This window comes from Netta rufina (assembly GCF_964035555.1).
Source record: "Netta rufina genome assembly, chromosome: 22".
NCBI lineage: Eukaryota > Metazoa > Chordata > Aves > Anseriformes > Anatidae > Netta > Netta rufina.
Genome location: NC_140146.1, coordinates 1947966 through 1969856, shown reverse-complemented (window position 1 = coordinate 1969856; position 21891 = coordinate 1947966). Strand labels below are relative to the sequence as shown.

At 63.4% G+C, this 21891-nt stretch overlaps 3 protein-coding genes across 5 annotated transcripts; 2 read left to right on the top strand and 1 right to left on the bottom strand.

Moving 5' to 3' along the window:
- Positions 1-1773: 1773 nt before the first annotated feature.
- CLCNKA (chloride voltage-gated channel Ka) lies at positions 1774-6717 on the bottom strand (the record flags this gene model as incomplete). The annotated part of the gene is made up of 19 exons (XM_084300211.1): positions 1774-1812; positions 1908-1994; positions 2078-2161; positions 2247-2347; positions 2450-2583; positions 2675-2888; positions 2989-3099; positions 3592-3661; positions 3762-3935; positions 4016-4100; positions 4553-4654; positions 5023-5107; positions 5178-5303; positions 5381-5459; positions 5550-5627; positions 5710-5849; positions 6152-6280; positions 6382-6510; positions 6606-6717. 19 exons carry the CDS (start codon positions 6715-6717, stop codon positions 1774-1776), a joined length of 2079 nt encoding a protein of 692 aa, XP_084156337.1.
- A 996-nt stretch (positions 6718-7713) lies between these two features.
- On the top strand, positions 7714-9452 carry HSPB7 (heat shock protein family B (small) member 7). Its single transcript, XM_084300158.1, has 3 exons — positions 7714-7965; positions 8199-8332; positions 8803-9452. Exons 1-3 carry the CDS (start codon positions 7830-7832, stop codon positions 8986-8988), a joined length of 456 nt encoding a protein of 151 aa, XP_084156284.1. The 5' UTR covers positions 7714-7829; the 3' UTR covers positions 8989-9452.
- A 1749-nt stretch (positions 9453-11201) lies between these two features.
- On the top strand, positions 11202-19728 carry ZBTB17 (zinc finger and BTB domain containing 17). 3 transcript variants are annotated; one of them, XM_084300006.1, is made up of 15 exons: positions 11202-11308; positions 14538-14744; positions 14860-15048; positions 15396-15587; positions 15694-15807; positions 16203-16447; positions 16531-16673; positions 17112-17412; positions 17504-17591; positions 18046-18162; positions 18279-18399; positions 18541-18671; positions 18752-18967; positions 19171-19260; positions 19347-19728. In XM_084300006.1, exons 1-15 carry the CDS (start codon positions 11302-11304, stop codon positions 19634-19636), a joined length of 2451 nt encoding a protein of 816 aa, XP_084156132.1. In that variant the 5' UTR covers positions 11202-11301; the 3' UTR covers positions 19637-19728. The 3 variants fall into 3 exon arrangements, with proteins under 3 accessions (XP_084156132.1, XP_084156131.1, XP_084156133.1); XM_084300005.1 differs by having other exon boundaries at positions 15688-15807; XM_084300007.1 differs by lacking the exon at positions 11202-11308 and adding an exon at positions 13579-13796 and having other exon boundaries at positions 15688-15807.
- Positions 19729-21891: the final 2163 nt, after the last annotated feature.

The window sequence follows — 21891 nt, the reverse complement described above, 5'->3', positions numbered from 1 at the left end:
CCCCCTCAGGCGCTGGGCTCCATCACCCCACGGTGTCCTCGCCCCCCTGCGCCCCTCCTGTGGGTGATACGGGTGCTGGGGGCCCCCTGCCCCATGGAGCATCCTTCCCCGTGCTGGGGGTGCTGTGTGCCCAGCACCCTGCGGTCCCCTCACCCCCCTGAGACCCATCCCCGGGGGCTGGGGGCACGGGGACCCCCTGAGCACCACCCTTGGGTGCTGTGGTTCCCTCTACGTGGTCTCCTTGCCCCCCCCCCAAGCACCACCCATGGGTGCTGAGGGTGTCGGGGTCCCCCTGCCCTGCTCAGCACCTTTCCCCAGGGCTCTGGGTGCTGTGTTCCCGTCACCCTGTGCTGTGATCCCATCACCCTAGGGTGCCCTCAGCCCGCTCAGCACCCTCCATGGGTGCCACGGTCCCATCACCCTAGGGTGCCCTCATCCTGCTGAGCACCACCCATGGGTGCACCATATGGGTGCTGTGGCCCCCATACCCGCTCAGCACCTTTCCCAAGCGCTGTGGGTGCCGCGGTGCCGTCACCCCTGGGTGTCCTCAACCCCCCGAGCACCCTCCTCGGGTGCTGCCTCTCCCCCACCCCACCCAGCACCTCCGGCCCCCGCACCCCCTCGGGGCTGCCAGCACCCAGCTCCCGCCCCGCTTTTTGGGTGTTCCCCTGGCGCTGACCCCATTTCACCTCTCCTCCGGCTGGGTTCAGGCTTGCCCAGGATTAATTGTGCCGCCTTCGTTAGCGTCTTGCTGCGCCTTCCCCTCCCCGAAACGCTGCGCCCCGCTTTGGGGAGCCCACGGCACCGCCTGCGCTGGGGCAAAGGGCTTGGGGGGGGGGTTCGGGGGAGCCCCCAGGGCCCAGGACAGCAGCTGGGGGTTGCACAACACCCGCCACGTTTAATTGCAATAATTAAGGCTAATTATGCAAATAAGGGTGATGATAATTATGGGGCTCTGCAGAGATTTGTTGGGGGGGGGGGGGACAGCCAAGCTGGTGGCCCCGTTACGGGGGGATGGCCCCGGGGAAGGGGGGGCGGGAAATGACCCCATTGCTGAGATAGGAGCATGATTTTCGGGAGATTTGGGGGTTTTTGAGTACTTGGCCAACCCTATTGTGGGACCCTGGCTGTGGGGAGACACCCCCCCACACACAAACCCCGCTGGCTGGTCCGCAGCCCCCACCCGAGCCCTACAAACAGCTGCAGTGATGTGGAAAGCCCAGGCTCTAATTAGCGCTGCAGCAGCTTAATGAGGCGATGCTAATTGCACCCCCCAAATGGCGCGTGCACCCCCGAAAGCCCGGCAGCAGCAGGTGGGGAGGAGGAGGAGGAGGAGGAGGAGGTGTCACGGGTGTTTGTGCACCTCTGGGTTCGGGTTTATGGGTTTGGGTTTATGGGGTTTGTGCCCGTGTCCGTAACGCACGAGCACACTCTGCTGGAGAGCTGGCCCCACGCATCCCCCGCTCCCAGCAAAGGGGAAACTGAGGCAGGCAGGGACAGGGGGCAGGATGGGCACAAGGCTGGGACAGCCCACCCCGCTGTCCCCAAATCCCACAGGGCTCCAGTGACCCCAAAACCAAAGGTTTGGCATCAAAGGGGTCGGATGCACTGCGCCCTCACCCCCAGGACCGAGCTGCTCCCTCCATGCTGGGGGGAAAGGGGGGGGGGGGGGGGGGTGTTTTGGGGTGGCCCCCTCTGTCGCTGTGCCAAAATTAACCAAATGGCACCAAAAAAAACCATTTAATGGCTAAAGCGGAGCAGCGGGAACGGCGGTCACTTGGGGTTGGCGAGCTCCTCAATCGCTCTCCGCAGCTGCAGGGGGAAGGAGGCGGTGGGACGGGGGCTGTCCCCCTGTGTCCCCCCACCCAAAGGTGTCCCCCCACCCGTGTCCCCCCCCCGTGTCCCACCTCAGCACGTGTGACAGCCCCCACCAGCTGCCCGTAGCGGGTGACGAAGATGTGCTGCAGCTTCAGCAGCTCAAAGAGGTGGTGTGCCTGTGGGGAGGGGGGAGCACATGGGGACAAAGCCGAAATTTGGGGAAGGGGGGGGCTTGGTGCCGCCTGCCCCCACCCCAAACCTGGTGCAGCGAGGTCCAGGGCGAGAGCTGCAGCATGACGGGCTCGATGGCGCAGTCGTCCCCAACTGTCCCCATGGAGGCTGGCTGCAGGGGTGGGCAGAAGGTGACGCGTTAATTTTTTGGGGTGGAAAAACCTCTCCTTTGGGTGCAGCGGGTGCCTCGGGTTCACCTTCTCCTGCAGCGGCCCTGGGGGCGCCCGTGGGTGCTCGCGGCTCTGCAGGAAGGCGACCAGCCGGGCTCGGCTGACGGTGCCCACCAGAGTGGGTGACTCTAGGGGGGGGACACGAGCCAGGTAAGGTGTCCCCATGTCCCCACGGCCACCAAGTGAGGTGTCCCCACGGCCACCATGCCCCCGGGGTGCCCGCACCCTACCTGCGCTCTCCACCACGGGGTATTCCCCATCGGTGGTGGCGCTGAGGGCTGCCAGCACCTCCTCAAAGCCATCGCCCTTGGCCACGGCCACGACCCGCCGATCCATGAACTCCTCCACCACCACCCGGTAGGAGCTGGAGAACGGGGACAAAAACCCGATTTTCCCCACTCTGCGGGGATTTCCCCCCAAAACAGCCCCCGCGGGGAGCCGGGGCCGGGCCTCACGCCATGTGCCGGCTGCGGATGCGAGGCAGGTAGGGCAGCTTCTTGACGATGATGGTGCCTTCGTAGAAGGAGGGCTGGCACTTCTGGGCGATGGCGTTGGCCACCAGCACGGCCAGGACCACGGGCAGGACGTGGGCCAGGTGGCCGGTGGCCTCGCACACCAGCAGGGCGGTGGAGATGGAGTGGGTGACGGCCCCCGAAAAGGCGGCGGCTCCTACGGCACGGCCCCCCCGGGGGAGGCAGGGGGGTGGCATTGGTGCAGGGTTGGGGACGTCGCCGTCACCGTCCCCATCTCCCCAGTGTCACCGACTTACCGGCCAGCGCGTAGCCCCCAGGGACGATGGGGTGCGTGGTGGCCTCCACGCGGAGGCCGTGGGGGAAGAGCAAGGCCACGACCTCCCCCATCAGGCGCCCGATGGCGGCTCCTGTGGGGTTGGGGGGGTGGGAGGGGGGCAAGAAGCCCCCGAGGACCCCCAGGGGATGGATGGAGGGATGGACCCCCCCCCCTCCAGGCTGTGCCCCCAACAGGGCCAGATGCACCCCCCCCAAGGCTGGGTATCACCCCCCCCAAAGGGGCTGCAGGTACCCACCCTTCCCAGTATGGACACCCCCTCCCCCATGTCCCCCCCCCCAAAAATGACACGGCCTCCCCTCCCCCATGTCCCCCCAGGATGCAAATCCCACCCCCAGGGTTGCACACAACCCCTGCACCCCCCTCCCCAGGGCCAGATGCACCCCCCTTACGCCCCCCAAAGGGACTGGATGCACCCCCTGTACCACCACCACCACCCCCCCCAAAACCAGATGCACCCCGGGGCTGGGTGCACCCCCCGTACCTCTCCCCAGGGCTCCATGCACCCCCTGTGCCCCCCTTGGACCAGATGCGCCCCGGGGCTGGGTGCCCCCCCCAGGCTCACCGTAGATGAAGATGGGCATGAAGTACCCGGCGGGCAGGGGCAGGGTGGTGGCCAGGGTCAGCATCCAGAACTAGGGGGGGGGGGGGGCACAGCACAGGGGTGGGGGGCTCGTCCCCATGGGGACAGCATCTGGTGGTGCTGGGAGGGGGCACGAGAGGGGCCGGGGCTACCTTCATCAGCAGGAAGAAGGCCAAGGTGCCGAAGATGGTGGCGGAGGGGTGGCTCCACTCCTGCCACAGGCGCCGCGGGTCCCCGGGCACCGTGGGGGCCACCGAGGCGTTTTGGGCCAGCACCCCCCAGGTGCGGTTGTCGAAGAGCGAGATGAGGTGCTCCTTCATGGACAGCTGGGCGGACGGACGGACAGACAGCATGAGCACGGGGTCGGGTGGGGGGTGGCGGGGGGAGCCCCCCAGCCCCTGCTCACCCTGGAGGCCATCAGCTGCCCCAGGCCCGGAGGGAAGGTGATGGAGGCCAGCAGCAGCACCACCAGCGCCGAGTACAGGGGCTTGCTGGGGGGAGAGGGGGCGGCTGGGACAGATGGACACACGGACACGGGATGGGGGAGGTGTGTGGACGTGGGGGGTGGGACACACGGACACGCTAGGGGGACGCTTGGACAGGTGGGGGTTGTTTGGGCACAGGGGGTAGGAGGTGAGGACGCAGCACGGTGACATGTGGGGGTGTGGGGCGCGTGGAGTGGGCACACGGAGGTACTGGGGGGACGCACGGACACGCGGGGTGGACGCACGGACACGCAGAGTGGACGTGTGGCTGCACAGGTTGGACACACGGCCATGGTGTGCGTGGGGTGGGACACACGGACACTGCGGGGGCACGTGAGGTGCACGGGGTGGACGCGGGGATGCGCGGGGTGGGCGTGTGTGGGGTGTGGGGTGGGACACGCAGACACGCGGGGTGTTTGGGGACACGTGGGACAGACACACGGACGCCCAGGACGGACTCGGTAGCCAGCAGCCTGCCCGTGAGCCGGTTCTCCCTGACGGCCGCCAGCAGCCAGCGCTGGCAGAAGAGGTAGGCGCAGGCGATGGCTCCACAGATGGCCCTGGGGAGGAGAGGGCAGCGTGCAGGCAGGGCACGGGCAGGGCACGGGCAGGGGAAGGGGCAGGGGAAGGGGCAGGGGAAGGGGCAGGGGAAGGGGCAGGGGAAGGGGCAGTGTGCAGGCAGGGTGCAGGCAGGGTGCAGGCAGGGCGCAGGCAGGGCGCAGATCAAGTGCAAGCAAGGTGCAGGCAGGGTATGGGCATGATATGAGCAGGGTACGAGTAGGACAGGCAGGGTACGGGCAGGGTACAGGCAGGATATGAAAAAGATACAGGTAGAATACGGGCAGGGTACGGGCAGGGCAGAGGCAGAACACAGGCAGGTATGGGCAGGGTGTGCGCAGGACCCCGTCCCCAGCAGGTCCCTCCTTACCCCAAAAGCATGAAGAAGAAGGTCTCCGGCAGGTCAAAGGGGAAATCAATCTTGAGGTCGCTCTTAAAAATCGCCGCGATGGTCTCTGGGGAGGCGGGAGGGGTTTTGAGGGGAGGCCAGGAGGTGCTGCGGGGCCGCATCCCGCCCGGCCTTGCCTTGCTCGCTGTTGAAGACGGCGAGGAGGCGGAACATGAAGGCGCCGCAGGTAGCGGCGAAAAAGCCACGCCAGTAATCCCGCACGGCGAAGTGCGACGACATCACCTCGATGCTGAACAGCACCCCTGGAAAAACGGGGGGACCCGCTCAGGGGGGCTCCGGGGGTCCTCAGCTTCGGGAAGGATTGGGGAGGGTCCCTCACCACTGATGGGTGCCCCGAAAACTGTGGCCACGCCGACGGCTTGCGCTGCCACCAGCATCTCGTTCTGCTTGAATTTGTTCTGCGGAGGAGGGGGGGTTAACCAAAATCCCCTGTTTTTTGAAGGGAAATGGTTTAAAAAAAAAAAATAACATCCCAGCAGCTCCCCCACCTCATATTCCCTCGTGACTGATGTCCGCATCTTCCCCAGATACGCCGCGGCCATGGCGGAGAGGTGCACGAAGGGACCCTGGGGACGTGGAGGGGCCGTGGTGCTGAGCAGCCGCGGGGCTGAGCCCCCGGCGAAATTCCCAGCGGAATTCCCTGCTCACCACTTTGCCGAGGAAAATGGTGCTGCCGCAAGCCAGGGTGCAGGTCAGCCCCACCACCTTGGCCCCGAAATTTTTGATGGCCAGGTACTCCTCCAGCACCACACCGGTCAGGATGGTCTTGAGCTCGGGGATGCCGGAGCCTTGGTGGGGGAGAAAGTGGCACCAGCTCAGCTCGGGCTGTGGGGGCTCCACATTGGGGGGGCTCCAAGTTTGGGGGAGGTCCAAGTTTAGGAAGCTCCAAATTTTAGGGGTTCTAAGATTGGGGAGCTCCAAATTTATTGGGGGGGTACCTTCAAGGTTGGGGAGCTCCAAATTTGTTGGTGAGGCCCTCCAAATTTTGGGGGTTCCAAAGTTGGGGAACTCCAAGTTTGGGGGGGGCTCCAAGTTTTGGGGGTTCCCCACAGTGGGGGCGGTGTGGGGAGGCCGGGGGGTGCCCGCTCACCTCCCGAATGTGGCGTGATGCTCTGGGAGAAGCCAGTGGAGAAGGCGGCCATGGCCACGGGGTAGATGGTCCACGAGAGGTACTTGAGCACCAAATAATCCCCAACCTCTTGGTAGAGCCACCGGTGGGCTGCAGAAGAAGTGCCGGGAGGGGGGCTGCCCCCACAGACACCCCCCCACGCCTCCCTCCCCATCCCACTGCCCGGTTTTGGGGCTCGAGCCCCTTGTTACCCTCGTAGAGCCTGAAGACGATGAAGTCCATCATGAAGCTGATGAGGGCCATGAGGACCCCCAGCACGAAGAGGAAATACCAGTCCTCGCCCACGCGGAAGAGCTGACGCTTCACCAGCTCCAGGCACCCTGCGGGGCGAGGGGGGGGTCCAAAGGGGTGCTACAGCCCCCCCCCCCAAATAAAACCGCCCCAAGGTGGCCAAAAAGAGGGGTGAGGGTCTCACCTCGGAGCCTCCTGCGGGCTTTGGGGCAGGGCCGCCAGCTGTGCGCCGACACCAGCACCCTCTGCTCCTCCTGCAGCCCCCCCGGGGGCACCTCGGGGCTGGGGGGCTCCATCCTGGGGACGTTTTGGGAACCGGGGGCTGCCCCGGCCGGTGCTGCGGGCTCTGCCTGTGCCGTGGTGGAAATGAGTTTGCAAACAAGCTCATTAAAAACGACCTTGACGAGGTGGATGGACCCGCGCGGGCTGGAGCCAGCCGGAGCAGAGCGGGGAGGGTTTCAGCCTCCGAATACGCCCCGGGGGGGGGCAAATCCAACCCAGCCCGGGGGGGCTTTGGGGAAGGCTGCAGCCCCCAGCCCTCAGCGATGCTTTGGCCTCGAAGCATCTCCGTGCAAGGGAAGAGCCAAGGGTGACTCAGGCGCCCGCCGAAATTACTCAGCACGGGGGGGTACTCACGTTACAGCCCCCCCCCCCCCCCCGCATTTCTTGGCAGCGCTGCCCGGCGGGTCAGCACGGGGAATAAAGCCTTACATGGTCTGCTCGCAGAGCTGCTCACCAGCTCCTGTTTTTCTGCCCCAAAATACGGCCTCACCCGTCCTAGGGTGGGGGGAAGCTTCCCGGGATGTGGCTACGTTTTGGGGGGGAGGCAGAGACCCCCTCCCAGGGAATTCCCCCCCCCAACACCCTCAGGGTGCTGCCACAGCCGCCAGCTTGGCCGCGCTCCAGTCCCGTGTCCCCACAAGGACACTTTTAATAACTTTTTATTATTATTATTACTACAAACTCCACGTGGCTGGCGCGGCCGCGCTGGAAGGCGCCCTGGGGATTTTTCCCCCAAGCCCCCCCCATCCTTTTGGGGCATCGTTCCCCCCCACATACCCCTGTGCCACCTCCCCATCCTCCTGTTTTCGGGAGCCCGCGTTATCCGGGCCTGCAGGAACGCCAGCAATGGCATCGGATTTGGGACGGGGAGGAGCGGAGCCAGCGACGGGGAGAGGGGGGGGAGAGAGGAAAAAATTTCCACGGTGTCCAGAGTGATGTAGCAGGACCTAAATTTAGCCGGTTTTACAAGAGGTCTGGAAGGCGGCCGAGAGCCTAACGGGGCTTTATAAGCTCGGCGGCCGCCCCCGAAATAGCCGGCCCCGTTCGTCTTCGCCGCGAGGCCGAGGAGGGGGCTTCGCCGGCTGCTTTCGCTCCCCTCCCGCACTGCGGACGCTTGGGGAGGTGGATGAACGTGAAATCCTCGTCTGCTTTTCGGTCGGAGCACAGCTTCCACCACCACAGCCGGTCGTCGTCGCCCGCTCGCCCCATGGAGCTTTTTGGGAGCTTTGTCCGGCCCCGTGGCGAGCCGCTGGGCTTCCCAGGCAAGTGGCGCTGGGCGAGGGGGCCTCAGCGCCTGGCACGGCATCGCCCCGAGGGTGGTCGGGGGGCTTGGGCTGGGGGATCAAAGCCGGAGCTGTGGGAAATGTGTCTGAATTATCTTGGGGGAGCGGGAGGGTTGTGGGGGGCTAAGGCAGCACTGGGGGGAGGTGAGGGGGCCCTGGACACTGTTTTGGGGAGGGGGACAGGGAGGCGCTGACCCCGTGCTCCCCTCCAGCTCGGCCCGGCAGCACCGGCAACATTAAGACCCTGGGCAACACCTACCAGTTCACGGTGGATGTCAGCGACTTCGCCCCCGAGGACATCATCGTCACCACCTCCAACAACCAGATCGAGGTGCACGCCGAGAAGGTGAGCGCGCCCCCACCGCCACCCCACCCACCCACGGACCCCAAATCCCGTCCCCAACGCTGGCCTGGGGACATAGGGACGCCGTCCCCCAACCTCCCGCTGGTCCTGGCCGTAATGTAGCAGTGGTGGGATTAAATTCACCATTTCCTCATCGTTTTGTCCCCACGCATCACACCCGCGAGGTGTCAGTGCACGAGGCCGGACAAGCTGGCGGCTGCCCATCCCCACAATCACACCTTTTCCAGGTGGTTCCTCCCCACACCCCGAATTTCAACCCCCCCGGGAGCACGCAGCAGCTCCAAAAAAGGCACCATTGTCCCTCCGGGTGACTCACACCTCGCCACCACACCTGCGGGGAGATAAATATTAACACCGCACACAAGGCGTGACCGCAGGCCTCACCCAAGGGCAGGGGACAGAGCGTCCCCAGCCCCGCTCACAGCCTCCATCCTCCCCTTCTCCCCTCGCAGCTGGCTGGGGACGGCACCGTCATGAACACCTTCACCCACAAGTGCCAGCTGCCCGAGGACGTGGACCCCACGTCGGTGTCCTCCTCTCTGGGGGATGACGGCACGCTGACCATCCGGGCACGGCGGCAGCCCGCCAAGCACACCGAGCACGTCCAGCAGACCTTCCGGACTGAGATCAAAATCTGAGCGGCCGGGCACAGCGCCGGGGACGGGCCTTCCCCCCCCCAACCCCGTAGGCGACGTGTGGGTAGCGTTTGGGTGACACCGGTGTTCATTTAGCTGCGTGGGCGCGGGGGAGCCCACTGAGCTGGCCGTGACCCTGCTGGGTTGGCAAGGAGGGGACGGGAACGCTCCCTGCGGGCTCCCTTAGAGGCACGAGGGGTGAAACCCGCATGGGGGCACACATCCTTCGCTTGCCACCCCCCCCGGGAGGCTGCAGGCTCTGGACACCGTTAATTTTTGGCTGGCGTGGGTGGATCGGGAAGAGCTGGATGTCCTGCAGCAGTCAGCAAGGAGCCTCCAGGGGAGGTTTCGCCCTGGGACGGACGTGAGGAGTGAGGCCGGGGAGCGAGCCCTTCCCCGACCCTTCGCCAGAGCTTCTCTTTGTATATACAGCTTGTACTGGGTTGTGATAAATTATTGACAACTACTGTCTCTGCCATATTTATTTTATTTATTTTTTTTTTTCCCCAAAGAGGCTGAGTTACAGTGCCGGGGCGGCTGCGGGTTCAGCCCTGACGGGGGTGTCGGTAGCAGGCACAGCAGTTCCTCCTCCTGGACAAAAACCTGGATGCAGACAGAGCTGTCCCGAGCAGCCCGGCTCCCTCCGTGCCCGCTGCCCTGTTTATTTCCAGCCGGGGTGACTCATTTCTTCCCGGCCGCTCTATTTCTGAGCCCTTCCCTCAGCTGTTCAGCCGCTGGGCCGCCAGCCCACCTGGAAGGTCACCAAACCCCCTTCTCCTCCGCTCGCCCACCGGCAAGCCCACCGGCGGCAGGCTGCGGCACGGCCAGCAGGTCTCGCAGCCCGGCCGCCAAGCCGCAGAGTGGCCGCCAAGCCCAGGGGCTCCTTCCTTGGCGGGACCAAACGCGGCCCCGGAGCCACCCCGAGGGCGGGAGGGGAGGCCGGGCACCGCGTCAGGGGTGGAAGGAGGCCAGGCCGTGTGTACAAACACAGCACCCGGGGCCAGCGGCTGTTTATAGCGACCACACACCACCGCCCAGCTCGGATTGCCAGGGCACGCGGGGCGAGCCGCGAGGTCGGTTTGTCCCCTGATGGCTGCTGAGCAGCGCCGCGAAGGACGGGCACGAGGCTCTCTGCCTGCAGTCCTTTGAGCTCTGATTTATTTCTGGCTCAGCAGCAACTCGGGCGAGGCAGGAGCTGATGCGGGGTTCATCCACGCACTGCCTGCTGTGAGAAACAACGTTTAAACACCATCACAACAGCTTGTAATGTCTGCAGAAGACGCAGTTCGGCTCAGGACTGCAGGGCCGGGGGTACAGGGGCCGGGCAGCGGCACCCACCCGCTGTGCCCCCAGATCGCACCCCTGGGTGCCGCGGCAGCACCCGCCGCGGTCACACATTGCCATCTAGCGGTGAGGCTCTGGCAGGCGGCCCTTACCCAGCACGTCCTACGGGAAGGAAAAAAGGCTTTTTCGCCCCAAACTGACTGGGTTTGCAGCAGATTTCAGAGCGGGGTGGGAGGGTGAGGGGGCAGCTCAGAGCCGCAGCAGCAGCACGCCCCCAGCACCCTCCCCTCCAGTTTGGCCCCGTAACGGGCTCGTTTTTGGCAGGCTGGCTATGAAATGCCTACCTCGTGGGGAAGGAGGTGAGGCAGGAATAGGAACATTATTTATTTTATTTGTGCTTTTGGGACTGTGTGGCCTCCAGTCTGCCACTAAAACGCATGTGACAGAAAGATGCCCCCGCACCCACCGGCGCATCGCAACACCCATGGGGAGCTCCTCAGGCGGCCACCCCCAGCCCTCTGCGCTCCCTGAGGCGATTAATAAATCACAGGAGCACTCGGATTGGGAACAGCCTTTATTGGCACCACAGCCAGACACCGAGCCCACCCCCCGCAGCCCCCCTCTGGGGACAGCTGCCACCACCACCACGAGGCACAACGCCCAGGCCACCGCCCCACCCGGCCGGGAGGACGCCCTGGGGAGCCCCGAGCCCCCCTCAGGGGGAGACCCCCGGCCACGAGCCCCTGGGGGGGCACAAACGGCCCCGACCCCCCCTCAGGAGAGGCCGCACAGCCCCGACCCCCTCCCGGCCTCGCGGCCCCTCACGGCCGCAAGATGGCGGCGGGCCCGAGGGCGCCGAGCGCGCCACGTGACCCTGCCCCCTCCCGCCCCTCCCGCCTCCTCCCTGCCGCGCATGCGCGGGCCCCGCCGGCGGTGAGGGGGCGACGCCGCTTCCGCCCGGCGCCAAGATGGCGGCGCCCTTTGTCTGGGCCGTGTCACGGGCGGCGCTGTGAGGCCGCGGCCGGCCCCGGCATGGCAGGTGGGGAGGGGGCGGCGGGGGGGGGACACGGGGGGCTCGGGGGGCTCAGCGGGGCCGTGGGGGGCCGTGGGGGGCGCTCCGGGCCCGAGCTGCGGGAGGGGGCCGGGGCCGGGGTCCCCAGAACGCCTCAGGGGGGTCCCCGCGGTGTCAGCGCCCCGGGCAGGCCGGGGGGGGGGTGGGGTAAAAATGGGGAAAAATGAGGAAAAAATGAGGAAAAAAAAAAAAAACAAGAGGTGGCCCCGGGCCCTGCGCAGCCCCGGCTGCGTGCAAGGAGCCAAAAGGCCCCGGGGCTGCGGCTGGGCGCTGGCTGCTGGGCCCCCCCCCGGCCTGTCCCCCCCTGGTGCTCTCCAGGCCTCGCTCCTGCGCCTGTCACAGCAACAAAAACTCGGCCGGGAGTTGTTTAAAGTCCTGGGACGGCTCTCGGAGAGCTGGGTCTGACCTCTGCCTCGCTCAGCGAGCAGCTCGGGTGCCAGCACGGGGCTGTGCGGCACAGGGACGGCGAGGGAGCAGCGAGCGGTGCTCACTGAACGGTTTACACCATTCCTCTGCGCTCAAGGATCTTCTTTTTTTTACCAGAAGGCGCCTGGGTGGCGGGTCACGGAGCTGGTGCAGAGAAAAGACACGAAACCTTTGCTTCACACCTGCCCCTGAGCGCCCTCGTGCTCTGGCTGTCAGAGCACCGTTTGCTCCCTGGCCTTTCCCTGTTGGGTTGTGCTTTTCTCCCCACAAAAGCAGCGCCGGGGCAGCGACAGCTCGTGGGGGACGTGCCCAGGGCCCCTGCTCTGTTTGTCTCTGTGAGCGTGCCGTGACTGTGGGTGCTGTAGTGCCAAAGCTTTCCCTTGCCGTGACTGATCGGGTAATGAAAGGCTGGGCAGCAGGGTTGGGAGGGGAAAACAGAGCTCGTGTGCTGCTGAGGTGGGAGCAGAGGGCACCTGGTTCTGGCTCCTTGGCATCAGACCTTGGTGCCTCATGGGAGGAACCTTGTCATTTAGCACCTCGATGGGTGCTGGAACGTGAGGTGGGACAAAAAGCAGCACGAAACTGCTGCGACCACTCCAGGGCAGTGAGTTTTGTGGTCTGAAGTGGAGCTTTTCACCCTGCTCCTCCCAGGAGAGCTGCGTGGAGCCTGACCTCAGCACCAGGAAGCACCGAGCAAAACCCCAGGGCAGGAAGGGTCAGAGCGGTAAAAGTCATCGTTCGGATGCCAAGTGCCTCCTCCAGCTTACCAAAAATAGCCTTCTGCTGCATCAAACCCACGTCGTTTCCCCAGCCCTGCGATGCTGCAGCGCCGTTGGTCCTGCTGAGAAAATCCTCCCTTTCCAGGGGCATCGAGATTCCCCTGCGAGCCTTACGGGGTCGTCGCGTACACGTGGGGGTTTGCGCAGAGCTCGCTGCAGCTGCTGGCTCCTCTGGCTCTCGAGGGATGTATTTTGGGCAGTCTGGGGGTGCTTGGTTGAAGAGCACCCGGTGTTTGGGGAGAGGTGGGGGAAGGTTTTAGCCCTAAGGGCAGCGGGCAGCTTTTGGGAGGAGCTGTCTGCGTGTGCACCGCCTCGCTGCGAGCCTCGAGGGGCATTGGAGCTGGAGGGCCTGCTGGCTGGAAACCCGTGCGGAAATGAAGGCTTGGAAGGGACCTAAAAGATCATCTGTGGGGTCCTGTGGAGCAGGGGGGAGCCCACAGCAGTGACCGGGGGGTTCCTTAGGGCGCTCAGGGGAACATCGGGTTTTCCAGCCTCGGCCCTGCGATGGCAGCGCTGCTCTGGAAAGTTCCAGCTCTGAAATGAGAGCGCTGGCTGGGGGCTGGCAGGAGTTTTGGCTCTGTGGTACCTGGAGGCCGAGGTGTGCTCGTTGCTCACCACCCCGGGCAGAAACGAGCGCGGCTGCTGAAGGAGCCACAAGCAGAGCTCTGCCCGTTCGGGACCCGTGCGCTCAACCTCACGCGAGAAGGAGTGCAAGGATTTTAGGGAAGAGTTCAAGGAGCTGCAGCCGGAACAGAGGGCACGGGGAAATGCACAGAGGTGGGCACGGATGCAGTCTGGCTCCTGGGGACCGCAGGCACTCGGTGCCTCTGCTCCTGTACCTGTTGGTGTGTCCTGAAGGAGCTTTGTGGAACAGGAGCTTCGCGTCTCGGGGGTTTCTTTTAGCCGCTGTGGTTTCCTGTGGTGAATGCCATGGGGGGAGACCGAAGGCCTCAAAGCGAGGCGCTGCTGCTCCAGCAGCCCGGCCCTCGCTGCCCGTGAGGTGACTCGGAGGTCCTGGAGGTCCCCTGGGTGCAGCTGATCCTTCAGCACGAGGTCTCAGGAGCGCCGTGCTACGACCCGTCACAGACAGGAGGAGGCTCCCTTGCCTCGCTGCGTGCCTGCGCTCCAGCAGCGCCGAAGGAAAACGCCTGGGGCTGAAGCCACCGCCTGCAGGGCTGCAGGAGGCCCCTGTGTGACCCCCCTGCTGCGCTGGGGCTCGTCACCAGCACCGGGCTGTCACCAGCCCGCAGGTTGGGTGGCTCCTTGGTTTTTTGTTAGCATCCGGGCTGCCTTCCTGGCTCCAGACCTGCCCTTCCCCGACGTGGATTCGGGTGCTCGGGGTGAGGTGGGCTGCACACCCCCAGAGAACCACCCCGTGGCCGTGTGGGGCCGAGCCCAAGCCTTGCCCTGGCTGTGCAGCTGTGCCTCGTCCCCGTGTTTTCTCCTCTCCTTGCTCACTCAGGGCTGGCCTGACAAGCGATGAGGCCGTCCAGCCCTTCAGCCTTTGTTTTTGGACACTGTAATGAGCTGTAATGGTCTCAGCTCCCCACGGGATGAGCTGCGTGGGGATCCTGCACTCACCCAGAGCGCTGCCGGATGGAGGCAGAGCTGGGCACGAGGCTGGGGGAGCCTTAGAGGAGCCCCACCGAGCGCTGGGGGCCTGGGAGGGTCTCGAGAGGAGACTCAAAGAGCTGAAACTTTGAGGCAGTGGAGAAACAGCGTGTGTGGAGGGCACAGCAGGGACCGTGTGGGAGAGGGAATGAGACAAAACAGCAGCGGCCAGGCCAAGCCGGGCCCCCCCTCGGTCCGTCCAACCTGCCGTGCTTCGGTCTGGGTGGGTGCTCGAGGCCCAGCTGGGAGGCAGCAGGGGGCTGCGATCCCCTGGGCATCCCAGGTTGCTCTGTGGCTTTCCGATCTGTCGTTCCCAGCCCTTTTGGGTTTTGCGCTGCCTCTCGTCCCGTCTCACCCCTGGCTTTGCCTTCTCCCCGCAGCCATGGATTTCCCCCAGCACAGCAAGCAAGTCCTGGAGCAGCTGAACCAGCAGCGGCAGCTGGGCTTGCTGTGCGACTGCACCTTCGTGGTGAATGGCATCAACTTCAAGGCCCACAAAGCCGTGCTGGCGGCGTGCAGCGAGTATTTCAGGATGCTCTTCGTGGACCAGAAGGATGTGGTGCACCTCGACATCAACAACACGGCAGGTAGGGGCTGGGCTGCTCGGTGGGGGGCTTTTCAGCCTGTCACGGCTCCTGGAGGTCATCCAGCCGTGGGTGGGAGCTGATCTCTGGGTACCAGCGCGTGCTGTGTCCCTCGCAGGCCTGGGGCAGGTTTTGGACTTCATGTACACAGCCAAGCTGAGCCTGAACCCCGACAACGTGGAAGACGTGCTGGCCGTGGCGGGGTTCCTCCAGATGCAGGAGATCGTCAGTGCCTGCAACGCGCTCAAGTCCCTCACGGTGCTGGCAGAAAGCCCTGTGGAAAGCCAGGAGGTCCCCGCCGAGACGGGTACGTAGCTTTCCTGCAGCCCCAGCTCCCTGGGGATCCGCTTTTCCTCATCCAGCAAGCTGCAGAGGCTCAAAATCCCCCCGCTGAGCCACGCAGTCACTGGCTGCAGCCCTGACCTGCACCCCAGCTGGGTGACCAGATGCACCTGATGCACAGAGCCTCAGTCAGAGGGTGTCCGGGTGGTGTTTGTGGCTCTGCTCCCCTGTGCAGCACCACTCGCTGGTTTTTTTTGGAGACTTGATGCCTTCCTTGTCTCCCTGGGGAGTTCAGGAAAGCTTCCTGGCCTCTGGCCCCTGCCGGAGCAGCGGGAGGTGGCGCGGTGTGCTGCTATGCCTCTTCCCTTGCAGGGGCTGAAAAGGCAGCCAGCGAGGACAAAGCGGTGGCAGCAGTGACGCGGGGTGATTCGGACAAACCAAAACAAGTTCCTCCCACCCAGGAGGGGAAGGAAGAGGCGCCCGTGGCTGCAGCAGCACAGCCCGAGGAGCAGGCGGAGCAGCTGGATGTCAAAGAGGTCCCCGCAGAAGGGCAGCAACCAGGAGGTGACGTCAAAAATCCCCTTGGGCAGCCTGTCCTGCTGCCAGGCTCTGCTGCGTGGAGCTGAGCGTCTGTTTTCTCCCCGAGACACTCTGCTGTTCCTAGGTGCAGACGGTGCCACCCAGGCGGGCCCTGCCGATGGCTTCCCCACCCCCACGCAGCCCACGGAGGGCGGCAGCAGCCCCGCGGCCAAGGGCAGCGACCCCCAGCACGGCGCCACGGGAGGTGCGTTTGCGGTGACTGCGGTGCTGGTGACTTTGCTGTTTTCCCTTTCCCTTCCTGGGAGGAGGACGGGGCTGAGGGCAAAGCCAGGTTGAAGCCTTGCTGGTTTTGCTGGTGTGGCCTTCACCGCAAAGACACTGCTCTGAGTCACAGAGCCGGGGAGCAGAGCTGGGGTGGAGTGGGAAATGCTGCTCTGTTCGCTCAGGATTTTGGGGCTGCAAATCCAAACTGACTCCAGGCAGAGGTCCCGGTGTGTGCACAGCACAGCTACTAGGACGTCCCCAAGTACACAGGGCGAGCCCCATCGCATTAACCTCAGGCTTTGAGTTCGGAAGTGTGGGTGGGCTTGGTGTCTCTGGTGCTGCTCCTGATCTGTAGTGTCCCCGTTCTCTAAACAGCTGCAGAGGTGGAGCTGGAAGGGAAGGAAGAAGAGGGGGAGATGGCGGCAGAGGAGGAGGAGGAGGCTAAAATCCCCAAGGAAGTGCAGCCCAAGTTAGAAAATGGAGAAAATGCCGAGGATAACGAATCGGGGAGCACCGACTCCGGGCAGGAGAACTCGGGGGAAACCCGGCTGCTGCGCTCAGGCACTTACAGCGATCGGACCGAGTCGAAAGCCTACGGCTCCGTCACACACAAGTGTGAGGTGAGCGCGGCCGCAGCCTGTCCCTCCTGTCCCTCGGTGTCACCAGTGTTCCCGGACGCCTGTGCGTCTCTCTCCGCCTCTAGGACTGCGGGAAGGAGTTCACCCACACCGGGAACTTCAAGCGGCACATCCGCATCCACACCGGTGAGAAGCCCTTCTCCTGCAGGGAGTGCAACAAAGCCTTCTCCGACCCGGCTGCCTGCAAAGCCCACGAGAAGACGCACAGGTAAGGCACGCTGGGGACCAGCGGGTGCCACCAGGCTGAGCCAGATGGAGCTCGTGGCAATGACAGTGGAGCCTGAGGGCTTACGGGTGTGAGCCAGAGTTCGGTGAGTGGCTCTGTGCCTCTCGGATTGATCTGGATGGGTCAGCAGCTGTAGGGTCAGCAGGGTCTGGATACTCCCAGCTACAGGAAGGCTCCAGCATTTTCACTACAGAATTTGGCTTTTGCTGCAAAAGCTCAGACTCTCACAAAATCAATCAGCATGCTGGGGGCAGAGAGTCTGAGAGGAGACTCACCTCTCTGCCCTTGCTGTCTCACACCCTTTTACCTCACGGGGCTTGAGGACGCCCTGGGGGATGCAGCGGGGCACAGCTGGGGGGCAGAGCTGGAGACACAGCAGGGAGAGGAGCTCGGCACATGTCTATCCCTTCTCCTCTGCAGCCCCCTGAAGCCCTACGGCTGCGAGGAGTGCGGGAAGAGCTACCGCCTGATCAGCCTGCTGAACCTGCACAAGAAGCGGCACACGGGGGAGGCCAAGTACCGCTGCGACGACTGCGGCAAGCTCTTCACCACCTCCGGCAACCTGAAGCGGCACCAGCTGGTGCACAGCGGGGAGAAGCCGTACCAGTGCGACTACTGCGGGCGCTCCTTCTCCGACCCCACCTCCAAAATGCGGCACCTGGAGACCCACGACACCGACAAGGAGCACAAGTGTCCCCACTGCGACAAGAAATTCAACCAGGTGAGCTGGGGGAAAGGGCCAGGGTTTCGGTACTCACCGGAGGGAGGTGGGGATGGTGGGGAGCTCTCTGCATCCCTGTGTTTGTCCCCAGGTGGGGAACTTGAAAGCTCACTTGAAGATTCACATTGCAGACGGGCCCCTCAAGTGTCGGGAGTGTGGCAAGCAGTTCACCACTTCAGGTAGCACCGGGTTGGTAGGTGGTGAGGTCCCAGCGCTGGAGATTTGCTGGGGGGACAGAGGAGGGTTTAAGCCTACGCAGTACCACGGCCCTGCCCAAATATCTCCCTCTTGTTTCCAGCTGGGTTAAAAACATCTGCAGGACCAGGCCGGTGTCCCAAATGGGAATGCTCCTGAAAGGAGCAGGTGGGGGAGTATGGAGGCATTTCCTCCTGTCTCCCCAAGCTCTTGCAGAGCCAGAGGGGTGGTTGGGAGGAGACCAACGTGAGCAGTGCTGTAGGTACAACTGCAGCAGCGCCGTCTGTCCATCGTCCCAAACACGGGGTGCTTGTTCTGGCTTTGCCCACCGCCACGGTGCTCGCGTTACCACTTGACCCCTGACCTCAAGAACTGCTGTGCGGGGTGTGTGGTGGGATGGGAGGGCACCACTGCCCCCTGAGATGCGTCTGCTTGCAGGCAACCTGAAGCGGCACCTCCGGATCCACAGCGGGGAGAAGCCCTACGTCTGCGTTCACTGCCAGCGGCAGTTCGCTGACCCCGGGGCGCTGCAGCGGCACGTCCGCATCCACACAGGTAGGAACACGGCTCTGCTGCCCTGGGGTGCTTCCCCAGGGGCTCGGGGCTTTCTTGGGGAGAGGGGGGTTGAGTTTCAATCCCCACGTGGCTGAGCCCTCCTGCTGCCTCCCCAGGAGAGAAGCCGTGCCAGTGCCTGATCTGCGGGAAGGCTTTCACCCAGGCCAGCTCCCTCATTGCCCACGTGCGCCAGCACACGGGGGAGAAGCCCTACGTCTGCGAGCGCTGCGGCAAGAGGTGAGCGGCCCCTGCCAGTCCCCTCCTTGTGCCAAGGGACCTCACCCAGGGCTGTGGCCGCCCCCCGTGGCAGTGCTGGGGTGCTGCTATCACAGGGTCCTCGCCCCCATGCCCGCTCCATGGCCTCCCTGTCCCCGACAGGTTCGTGCAGTCGAGCCAGCTGGCAAACCACATCCGCCACCACGACAACATCCGACCCCACAAGTGCACCGTCTGCAACAAGGCCTTCGTCAACGTGGGCGACCTCTCCAAGCACATCATCATCCACACCGGTGCGTGCCGCTGCACTTCCCGGGCTGCCCCGAGCTTTTCACCCCCCCCGTTCACCCCTCACTTCCCATCTCACCCCCAGGGGAGAAGCCGTTCCTGTGTGACAAGTGTGGCCGTGGCTTCAACCGGGTGGACAACCTGCGCTCCCACGTGAAGACGGTGCACCAGGGCAAGGCGGGCATGAAGATCCTCGAGCCGGAGGACGGCGGCGAGGTCAACATTGTCACGGTGGCCTCAGATGACATGGTGACACTCGCCACTGAGGCACTGGCTGCCACCGCTGTCACGCAGCTCACGGGTGAGTGGGGGGGGCTGGGAGCTGTCCCAAAAGGGAGGTTGGAGGAGGCCACAGCCTCTGGCACTGTTAGAGCCAGGGGTTGGGGACAGTTCCGCAGCACCACAGTCGGCACGGAACCCACCGGCCCCGTGTCCTGCTCCCCTCTCCAGCCCCGTCTCTTTGCAGCCCCCTCAGCATTGTCTCTCCCTCCTGTCTCCCCACAGTGGTTCCTGTGGCGGCCGCTGTGACAGCAGACGAGACTGAAGCACTTAAAGCAGAGATCACCAAAGCGGTGAAACAAGTGCAGGAAGCAGGTGAGGAGGGCAGGGGGCTGGTGGCGTGTTCGACCGGCTCCTGCCCTGCCGCCGCCCCAGCCCGGGCCTCCCCTCTGCCCTTGCAGACCCCAACACCCAGATCCTCTACGCCTGCGACTCCTGCGGGGAGAAATTCCTGGACGCCACCAGCCTGGCGCAGCACGTCCGCATCCACACGGCCCAGGCCCTCGTCATGTTCCAGGCCGACACGGACTTTTACCAGCAATACGGGGCCGCCACCGCCACCTGGCAAACAGAGCAGGTCCTCCCCACGGGGGAGCTGCTCTTTCGTGCCCGCGATGCCCCCCCTGAGCCCCCCGCCACCCCCCTGGCCCCTGTGCCGCTGGCCGGGGAGGGCCAGGCGCCCACCGAGTGACCTGCCTGCCCTCCCTCGCCTTTATTTAAAGACAGCTGCTTGGAAATGGTGTAAAAAGTGTATTTCTGGAAGGAGAGACATAAGGAATAAATTGCAATATTTTCTAACGCCTGTTTTGCACCCCATGGGCCCCCAGCATCTCTCAGGGGGCAGAGGGGCGCCCTCCTTGGTCCTTTGTGCCCCCTGTACCTGCAGTTCTGGGCCTGTTCCTGTTGTGGGGGCAGGAGGGAGACCCCCAGGGCTGGAGCCCAGCAGCTCCACAGCCCCAGCAGCCAGCGCAGAGGAAACCAAAGGATCGCTTCAATGGCTAAGGGTGGTGCAGATGGGTGCTCCTGGGGCTGGGGGCTGCAGCTGCGGCCAGGAGCCCCTTGAAGCCCCTCTCCAAGCTGTCCCCCAGCTGCTGCAATTGAGTCTGGGGGGACGGGGGGGGACCAGTGGACCCCAGCATCAGGGCTGTGCTGGGGGTGGGGATGGGTGCAGGGCCCTGTCAGCGCCCAGCCCCATGGTGTCACCTCCCCAGCTGGGGGGGGCAGCAGCGTGGGGGACACACACACAGGAGGCAGTGCTAGGTTTCAAAGTGGAGCCTTTTGGGGCTACAAATCAATTTTTACAGGGTTTATGCTGGGCTGTGGGTCAAATGCCCTGTTGGGCTGCCACCAGCTGTGTGTCCAGTTGCAGGTTGAGCCTGGGACCAAGTTGGGGCCAGTGCTTCTCATCCCCAAGGCCCGGGGGCAGTGCTCCAGGACACATCCTGCCCCAACCCAGCCCCAGAGGACAGAGCAGCACTGATGGAGACACAACTCCCCTACTATGATGGGGACTCTGCACTGCCTTTATTATGATTTTTTTTTTTTTTTTAAACTCCCAAAAGGGGGTTAGCCCCTGCCTCTAGCGGGGAAGGAAGCAGAGTACCTGGCTGTACTGTAAGGCCCCCGTTTGCTGCTACTGCAGGGTGCAACTTGGTGAGGTGGCTGGGCGTGCTGGGTCACCAGCACTGCTGCTACCTCAGTGCCACCCAGCAGCACCAGCATCGGGGAGCAAATGCAGCGCGTGCTGCTGCCGGCCTGTGCTGGAGCTGAGAGGCTGCACCCGTGTGCTTTTGGGAGGAAAAGCAGTGAGAAGGAAAAAAGTTACAGCCGGCTCTGGCTTCTAAAAGGATTCAGCACAGAAGCCACCAGGGCAACTGCAATGCAGAATAGCTTTGGGATGATTAACAGCAAGGGCTGCTGAGCCCTGAGGCTAACAGTGCTGAGCAGTCAGTCTTCAAAGCCGAGTGGCCATTTTTGTGACAGCGGCCTCCCTGGCCTCGCCGCCCCAAGTGAAGCCTCCACACACACACGCTAGAGGCCAGCACAGCCCCTGCCGGCCCTTTCACTGCCATGAGCATCTGCAGCCCTCGTGGGCTGCAGCTGCTTTGGGAAAGCAACTACCCTTTTTTTTTTTGGGTTTGTTGTTTTTGGTGTGTGTTTTTTCCTCTACCAACTCTTTGGTTTGTTTTTTTGTTTGTTTGTTTTTTTCTGACAGTAGTTGGCACTTATCAAAATTAAATTTAAAACATCTTTGACATCATCCTGAGAAAAACAAGCATGTAACTTCAGTGTTTAACAACTATTTACAACATAAAAACGAACATAAACAAGGATTAGCATTTACTCTTTTTTTCTTTTTTAAACCAAGCGCTTGCCAACGTGGCTGGGCCGTCTCCACAGCACCTCGGTCCAGCCGCCGCAGCGCCGTCCCCGGGCAGGGCTGCAGCTCTGCAGCACCGACGGGTCCCCAGCCGCCGCCAATTTCCCCTCCCCATGGCACAGCCGAGGGATCACATCCAGGCGCGAGGTGTTTTGTATTTTTTAATAAAGTTTGTAATCCAATGGACACACAAAACAAAACTGCGCTGAGAAAACAGTTCCATAAATTAATAAGTGTTAGGGGAGGTGAGGGAGAGGGTAGAAAGTCTTTGTACAAGTGTATAACACTTCCACAGCTCATGAGACGAGGGAGGGGAGGTCATGTTTAAATGAAGCGCACTTACAAATGAGTGACAATACAAAGTCTGAGTATGAAAATAAGATTTTCTCTGAAAACACATTTTTGGCACAGATTAAAAAAAAATGTATGTTGTGGGGATTTGATTTTTTTTTTAAAGTCAGTATTATATATATTTATATATATTATATATATATTTATATATACACACACCCACTGAGTTCTGCATATCCCACCAGGAAGGAAAATAGCTCTCCCTTTTGTTTTGC

Coding starts and splice junctions, on each gene's coding strand:
- HSPB7 (XM_084300158.1), top strand. CDS start 7,830: ATGAACGTGAAATCCTCGTCTGCTTTTCGGTCGGAGCACAGCTTCCAC. Junction 7,966..8,198: donor CGAGCCGCTGGGCTTCCCAG/GCAAGTGGCGCT, acceptor GCTCCCCTCCAG/CTCGGCCCGGCAGCACCGGC. Junction 8,333..8,802: donor TCGAGGTGCACGCCGAGAAG/GTGAGCGCGCCC, acceptor CTCCCCTCGCAG/CTGGCTGGGGACGGCACCGT.
- ZBTB17 (XM_084300005.1), top strand. Junction 16,674..17,111: donor GCCCACGAGAAGACGCACAG/GTAAGGCACGCT, acceptor TCTCCTCTGCAG/CCCCCTGAAGCCCTACGGCT. Junction 18,400..18,540: donor TGCGAGCGCTGCGGCAAGAG/GTGAGCGGCCCC, acceptor TGTCCCCGACAG/GTTCGTGCAGTCGAGCCAGC.